This window comes from Antennarius striatus, chromosome 17 (genome assembly GCF_040054535.1).
Source record: "Antennarius striatus isolate MH-2024 chromosome 17, ASM4005453v1, whole genome shotgun sequence".
Classification (NCBI taxonomy): domain Eukaryota; kingdom Metazoa; phylum Chordata; class Actinopteri; order Lophiiformes; family Antennariidae; genus Antennarius; species Antennarius striatus.
Genome location: NC_090792.1, coordinates 19,949,179 through 19,956,828, shown reverse-complemented (window position 1 = coordinate 19,956,828; position 7,650 = coordinate 19,949,179). Strand labels below are relative to the sequence as shown.

The 7,650-nt window shown below is 45.9% G+C and overlaps 1 protein-coding gene across 1 annotated transcript; it reads left to right on the top strand.

Moving 5' to 3' along the window:
- The first annotated feature begins 822 nt into the window (after window positions 1-822).
- On the top strand, window positions 823-7,632 carry g2e3 (G2/M-phase specific E3 ubiquitin protein ligase). The gene is made up of 18 exons (XM_068339062.1): window positions 823-840; window positions 1,110-1,352; window positions 2,102-2,154; window positions 2,525-2,622; window positions 3,007-3,108; window positions 3,223-3,347; window positions 3,532-3,700; window positions 3,900-4,006; window positions 4,122-4,238; window positions 4,381-4,505; window positions 4,604-4,694; window positions 4,813-4,986; window positions 5,064-5,206; window positions 5,384-5,568; window positions 5,653-5,825; window positions 6,157-6,196; window positions 6,290-6,461; window positions 6,551-7,632. The coding sequence occupies exons 3-18, from the start codon at window positions 2,112-2,114 to the stop codon at window positions 6,898-6,900; spliced, it is 2,214 nt and encodes a 737-aa protein (XP_068195163.1). The 5' UTR covers window positions 823-840; window positions 1,110-1,352; window positions 2,102-2,111; the 3' UTR covers window positions 6,901-7,632.
- Window positions 7,633-7,650: the final 18 nt, after the last annotated feature.

Below are 7,650 nucleotides of genomic sequence, written 5' to 3'. Positions count from 1 at the left end.
CGCGCGCGCGCACGAGTGGACCCGCGCATTAGTTCTATAATGAAGTCAATTCTGATTGATTTGTTCCTTTTAATGATTGTTGACACATGAATAGGTGTTTGTTTATTTATTATGACGTCAGCTGCTCTTCCTGATGAAGAGGAGGTCCGATTCCCCGGAGTTATTGTGAATTTTAAGATTAAAAACAAAACATGTCGACCTTTAAAAATGGCTGAAAAAACAGTTGCGTTAGTTCATCACACAACAACAAAGTTGTGCAGTAAAGTAAAGTTTGTACAGACACAGGTGGAGATGTGGAATCTGTGTTTCTCTTTAGATGGTTTTGCTTCCTTAAATCAATAATCTTGGTGTTTGTAGCTGCAGGTCATTCCGAGCGTCTTCAAGTCTCTGTCGTCTGTCTGTAGCGCCCCCTGATGGCGGAAGGCTGACATCACACTTAAATCAAACTCCAGTGGTTTTATTTATCATTTTATAATAAACTCTTCCATTTGTGATGCTGCTGTGCGACATACTTTAAACAAATATTTTCTCTTTAAAAAAAAAAACTTCTTTCATATTTAATGTAACTGGAATCAAGCCCCGCTGGTTTAGTACATATTTCCCAAACAGTGATTACGTCATCATGATGTAATAGGGAGGGCGGGTCGGAATTTGATATCTTGATCCCCTGAGAGCGTTTAGGGTGGAAAAAAAGGCGAAAGCAAAATGACTAACCCATACTTTGACGTAAACTGCAAATTTTCGTGAAACATTTTCAATCGATGTATTTAGCAGTACCAGAAAAATAGTAAACCTGATTTGGTTTCTTGGATACGTTGTGAAACTTCCTGGGGAATAAATGTAGGTGTTGTTCTGTACATTAGGAGTTAATGATCTTCTAGCTTTTCCCCCAGGGCCAGTCTGGTCCTCTGCTCGCACCTCCAAAACTAACATTTAACCACAAGCTGTTAATAGATGGCCACTATATAGAAATCATAATTGTGATCAATAGTTGTTAAAAAAATTGAAAATCTGAATTTATTGCAAAAAAAAAATCCCTATGAAACACATACTCGTTATTACTAAAATACTTAAGTACTTAAATGCTTTTTTCCGATTTAATTCTCCAGGGAACTTGATCTTCGCCGGTGCCGCTATTCGCCAAATATCCTCTAGGGGGCGCAAAAGCAGAAGAAGCCCAGAAAGTGAGGACGAAGAAGCCAGAACGGAAATAGATCTTTTTTGTTTTGAAAAGAGGGAAATTTAAATCTCGAAGACGTTGTTCTAAAAGTAAACACAATCACCAGGAACAAATCCTCTAACTTCGAGGTGAAAATGATGGTAATCTGATATTCAGCGTCCCTGAATGTAAAGTAAGTTTTAGTTTTGATGTTTCCTGGTAGTTTTTTAGCCATTCAACTCTTTTCTTCGAACATTTGAATTTCAGCAGCCTTCAAAAAAAAAAAAAAATCCACATTGACAACAAATGTTAGCACGATTCTGTTTTTATGGGTTTTTTTAAATCATATATGTATATAAATATTCGTGCGAATAATCATTCCTACTTGTGAGCATATTTTGTGACATTAAATGTCTCATCTTTAAGCGTATTTATTTCAATTTAATCAGTTCGTATTCCTGGTTAGCATAAAACCAGTTTAGATCCTCATTGTTTTATAGATGTAGAACTAACATATTAACATATTAATTGTATTTAGTAGAGATGTTCAGAGTATTTCTAAAGAGAATAAGCTATATATTGTGTTTTAAATGTCAGTAAACTGACGGTTGATTCTCAGTCTGTCAAAATCATTTATAAACATACTGTTAACTGCTCTTTATTTTATAACCACTTGTAAACATAGCTTTTCATTCTTTATCACTTATGTACATATTAATCAATCATAATCATATTCTATATATTACATTTTTATGTGATACCGACAGTAGAACTCATACTTATCTGTCCTCTGACTCAAATGAATGACATTATTTCATGTCATCCATAATTTGAGGTTCTGAGAAATGAGTGAATAAATGAGACTGAATGTATTTGAGCAACAGGTGTCTGATAAAATCTCAGGAGAGTTTGACCTCTGACCCCATGGACGTCTTCTTGCAGGGTCATAATCATGAGGAAGAGGAGGAGGATGCCACGGGCCGTCGGCGAGGACTGTGAGTGATCCGTAGCGTCAAAAACGTGACGGATATAATCAGTGTTTGAACTGAGCAGGTCGTCCACAGTGGGGCCAACAGTAGTGTGGAATATGACCCCGACTGTTAAATGACATTTGTAATGATTGATAGAAATATCACATTCACTGTTGGTGCTTTTAGATTCCGTCTCTCAGTTAAGTGCAAATGAGGAAATGATTATTAAGTCAAACACCTGAATTTATTATCCTGAGTTTGACTGAAAAATACAACTGCCAATTAATTTTTTTATTTTGCATAACGGACTATGTGGACTCATGTTTTCATACATATGGATTGTTGTAATGAAAGTTGTGCGTGTGCGTGTGCATGTGTGTGTGTGTGTGTGTAGGCTGTGACCTCTGCGGGTTCAGCGATGATGATCCCTCCCTCTATGGAGAAAAAGTCACGCTTAAAGAGGACAATATCTGCGTTCACTACTTCTGTCTGGTGAGTGTGTTTGTTTGTTCTTAAAGGGTGAATACATTTTTTTCAGTAGATCCTTTATTTGCTGACTAATTCCAGGAACCCTGTTCTTTTTTTTTTATTCCACAGTCACCTGTTCATGGTTTGAAGTCATTCTTTTTATTTTATGAGCTCAGCTGCTCAGTTTTGTTTTGCTTTATGGTTTGTTTTGAGTTTGTACTGTCAAACCTCTCATTATTTTACTGATACGTTCCTCCATGAGCCAGAGACTCACATCCTCAGACAGGAATCCTTCATCTTATTAACAAAACAAGGACAATCTACACCTGATGCTGCTCCTGGGATATGAACACGCAGGTCGATCTCTAGCTAGGTGTTCTTCATGAATGATGTTGTTGTGTGTTTCAGCTGACATCCTGTGGCGTTTACCAGCGAGGAGCGGAGGATGAGGGCGTCTTTGGTTTCCTGGTGGATGACATTAAACAGGAGATTCGCCGCTCGGCTCGGCTGGTGAGCGTTAATGATCTCCCAACCCTGAAATCATCTCTGAGTGAGCTTCTACAGAGTTCACTATCCGTGTGTTTACCTTGTATGTACTTAGCGTGTGCTGTGCGTGTCTTTCAGACGTGTTCCAGCTGTAAGACGAAGGGAGCGTGTGTCGGCTGTAACGTTAGAAACTGCAGGAAGATGGTGCACTTCCCCTGCGGGAGGAAACTGAAGTTCATCTCCCAGTTTACCGGACTCTTCCCGTGAGTCTAGGGTTGGGGTTTGGGTATCTCGGATTTTGCTCGTGTGTCGAACAAAAATACGGGCAGATCCACAGCTCATATCTCAAATTACTCATATCTGGAGGTTCTACTTTAATCTCCAGGTAAGGAGTCCACACCTTCGTCTGAACTGTTTCAGAACATGTCCTTTCTTCTCTTTTTGCAGCTCGTTCTGCTTGGATCACAGCCCGTCTCAGTCTCTGTGTGTGAGCCCAGACCTCAGTCTTCCTCGGTCCTGCTCCGTCTGTCTGGACCCCATTGAACCTGTTCTCTGCTTCTCCGTCCTCAAGTGTCCGTCCTGCCAGGCCAGCTGGTTCCACAGGGACTGTGTGCAGGTAGTGGTTGTTGTTCTTGTTGTTTTTGCTTCTGTTCAGCTGTATGAACCGTTTCCTGTCAACGATCCACAGACGTCAGCTGCAGCAAGTCAAGCAAGAATGTTACTGTGTTTCATAGCAAAGAATCAAAAAACTCTGGTCTAATTCAGGTGTGTGTCGGTTGTGTGTGTGTTTGTGTGTGTGTGTGTGTGTGTGTCAGCGCCAGGCCCACAGCGCCGGCCTCTTCTTCTTCAGATGCACTCTGTGTAACAACAAGGAGGACTTCCAGGAGGAGATGCTCCGGATGGGGATCTTCATCCCGGAGAGGTAACGCCATCGCTGACACGTGACGGCACGGGAACATCGGAAAACAACCAGCATTTAAAAAATATGACAAAGAAGCAGAACGTAAGAAAAACAGCATCTTCTCTCTCCTCTGCAGAGATGCCTCATGGGAAATGGAGGAAAACGCGTATTCAGAGCTGCTGGAGGTTTACAGCTGCTGCGACGCTCTCACCTGCCTCTGCGACGAGGGACGCACGCGCTCCGCCAAGACCGGGTGTGGCTTTTGATCGATCTGATATGACATCATCCTCACCTGTTTAACAAGTCCTACTAGCGCCACCTAGAGGATGGAGTGTTTATTACAGCCATAACCTGTGCCCGAGCTTCTCTGTCCAATGGATGGTGTTTCGTTTCAGCTGGTTTCAGGTGATTCGCTGCCGCCTGTGTGGCTCCAAAGGAACCCACAGGAAGTGTTCGGGGCTGAAGTTGGACACCACAGACTGGGCCTGCAGCGACTGCACGCTGGCCACCGATGGGAAAGGTCCGAGCGCTTCTGAAACGACTTGTGTGTGTTTAAATAAAATGTATTCCAGGCCTTGTTGATGGCAAGTGTTGCTGTCCCTGTGTTGTGTTCCTCAGCCTCCCTGGTCGCCTCCCCTCAGGTGGGTCAGAGGAGTCTCCTGTCCAAACGCCACCTGTCCTCCGTCCACTCCCACATCAGCTCCAAGAGGTAAACATGAACATGAATGAACGAATGAATCGTCCGTCCCATGTGGGCGTGTGTTTACGGTGTACTGAGAAGCGAGGAGAACGCCGTACACCTTCATGAAGACCCCTCTCTGTCTCAGACCCTCGTCGCCTGTAGCCCTCACCACCTCCCCTGAGGAGCTCCTGCAGGCGTTGGCTCTCCAGCTCCGCCCCGTCAGCATCCAGGTGGAGGTGAGCAGGGATCAGGTGCTGGCTGCCGGCTTGGAGCTGGTGAGGAGGGCCGACTTCGACCCCACGCGCACGCTCTCTGTCAGGTGGGTCGTCCCCTCAGTGGCTTCAAGTTGGTCTGTTTGGGGGACCCGAGCCTGACGTCTTTTCTCCTGACATCCAGGTTTACAGACGGCAAGCGGATCAGAGGCGTCCAGGATGGCGACGCAATTAGGAAGTGGATGAAGCTGCTGGTGCAACACATCCAAGACTCGGTGCTGTTTGAGGGTCCGGATGGATCCAAAAACCTGGCGCTGGACTCCCGGGGTGAGCTCTTCTTGACTGCAGGGTGGTTGTTCTTCTTCTCCTCCTCCAATCCAACCTGCTCACTCTTAGAGAACCTCCACATCACCATTTCCTCCACCACCAGCTCTGCTTCCTGTCTCTAATCCGTCCATCGCGGCTGTCCTACTGACGCAGGATTTCCCTGTGCTGTGATTCCAGCTCTCCGTGAGGACCTGTACTTCGACGTCGGCTGCCTGTTGGCTCTCTCTCTGGTTCACGGCGGTCCTCCTATCCACTTCTTCTCTCACACGCTCTACCAGTGTCTGTTTAACTACCCGCCCAACCAGCCGCTCACCGTGGCTCACATGACCCCCGATAAGCTCCTGACGCATCAAGTCAGCCGGGTGAGTCGAGAAGACGCCCGTCGTCGTTCCGGTTGTGTTTACAGAGCTGCTGAGCTGTTACAACAACACTGATTGGTTGTTTAGATGGCGAAGGCGCAGACTTTAGATGAGCTGAAGGAAGTCATGGCAGAGAGTGGGGAGTACCTGGAGCTGGCCGGCTGCAACCGACCAATCAGCAGCCTGGAGGAGAGAGACGCTCTGGTGGAGGATCTGGTCAACTTCACTCTGATCACCAGGATGCAGCTGCCGCTGCAGAGGTAGAGTCCTGATAGTTACACTCATACAGTACCGGTTATCTACGGTAGAGAGGATGTGATGCTCCGCCTCTCTTTACCAAGAACCAATCAAAACTCCTCCCTCTGGCACACGCCTCCGATTTGTGCCTTCTATGTTTTTATCCTCTAGTCTCCTGCAGGTCTGGATTTTAAATGTTTACTTTCATGCAGTTTGTCGTATTTTCTCCTCTTCCTTCGTTCCGTCCTGTAAATGTGGTCACATGTGTGACTAGTTGGTAACAATCAGTACTAACCACAACCAGATGATGGAGTGTTTACTTGTTCTAATGCAAAACCAAATATTCTCCCACAGATTTCGGGAGGGTCTTCAGACGCTGGGCGTCTTTGATCAGGTGATTCACGTTTGCTTTCACTTCCTGTCGTTTGAGACGAGACTTCCTGTCACCGGTCGGGACTCACAGCGCCGGTCGTGTCGTCCGATCCAGGTGCAGCTCTACCCGTCGGTTTTCTGCGGGGTTTTCTGCTCGGCGTCGGTCCGGCTCTCGGCTCAGAACGTCGGCCAGCTCTTCGCCGTCAACTTCTCTCAGCTGGAGGACAGACTGAACAAGGAGACCCCCGTCGTCAGCTTCTGGAGGCACTTCCTGCTAGAGTGTGAAGGTACAGGGGGGGCGCCAAGCAGCACACCAAACCGGTGGGGAATAGACTTTCGTGCTTCTGTAATAACACCTCTCCGTTCTCCTCCCCAGTTGGGCGGAGCTCCATCTCCCTTCAGGACCTCCTTCGCTTTGCCACAGGAGTGGAGGAGCTCCCAGCCACTAGCCTCCACCCTCAACCCTCCATATCCTTCCTCCACCCCATCAGCTCATCAGCGCAACGAGCCGAGGAGGAGGAGGAGGACGCGGGGGGAGGAGGAGGAGGAAGAGAAGGAGAGAGGGAAACAGTCAGATCGGGGATGGAGGTGTGGAATGATGAGGGGCTCTTCCCTCAGAGGAAGCCCGGCTCCAAACACCTCCTCCTACCTGTAACCTCCACCTACCAGGGTTTTAAAGGCTGCATGGAGCAGGCCATCAGTCACCATGTGCACCTGCACCCATAGACGGAGAGGAGGAGGAGGAGGAAGAGTTTGGGTCAGCTGTTTGCAGCTTCTCTGCAGGTTTCTCTTGAGCGGATTATTTTTGCCATCTATGAAACTTTCCTGCACCAAGAGGGCTTCCTTTTGTCTTACTTTTAACGAGCCTGGATTATTCTGGTGTTGCGCGTGTCGGTCGGGTCGGGTTCGGTGTTATTCTATCGTTTTAGCTCACCTAACATCCAGGCAAAGATTTCTAGTTTGAAAATGTTGGTGCTAAAGTTATAGCTTTGCCTCCAAAGTGCTGCTTTTAATCTGTCTTCCTGTTGAACACAGACCGATGTGAGGCTTCTGTTCCTTCCTTTATCATGTTGTTACTGCTTTGACATTAAATACACTTAAGTGTAAATATGCAGCACCAAATACTGATGCTGCTGCAGTCATTTGTAGCTAGATGGATCCTTTCTGATTGATATGAACCTGATATGAATGAATATGAAATGGTTTCCTGTCGTTCAACATTTTGTTCACATCACTTACTTTATTTATACTTTATTTTTGTCTCTTTCCTCTCTGTTGCATGTTTGTGCGCCTTTTGCAGTAATTTCTTTTTTTACGGTTCATAAAAAAACAGAGGAAAAACTAGCTTTTGTCCTGAATCCTTGAGAGTTTCTTATAACTGAACTTAACTAAAACTGTCTGTGCTGTTTCTCTGCTCATGCTGGATTTTTCTGTCAGAACATTAATCTAGGTGTGTTTGCCTCCATTATAAGATCT

What these genes read in the sequence shown, in the direction of transcription:
- g2e3 (XM_068339062.1), top strand. Translation starts at nt 2,112, where the DNA reads ATGAGGAAGAGGAGGAGGATGCCACGGGCCGTCGGCGAGGACT. An exon ending in CAGTTTACCGGACTCTTCCC is followed by an intron (nt 3,348 to 3,531) that starts GTGAGTCTAGGG and finishes CTCTTTTTGCAG; the next exon opens with CTCGTTCTGCTTGGATCACA. An exon ending in GCTGGCCACCGATGGGAAAG is followed by an intron (nt 4,506 to 4,603) that starts GTCCGAGCGCTT and finishes TGTGTTCCTCAG; the next exon opens with CCTCCCTGGTCGCCTCCCCT.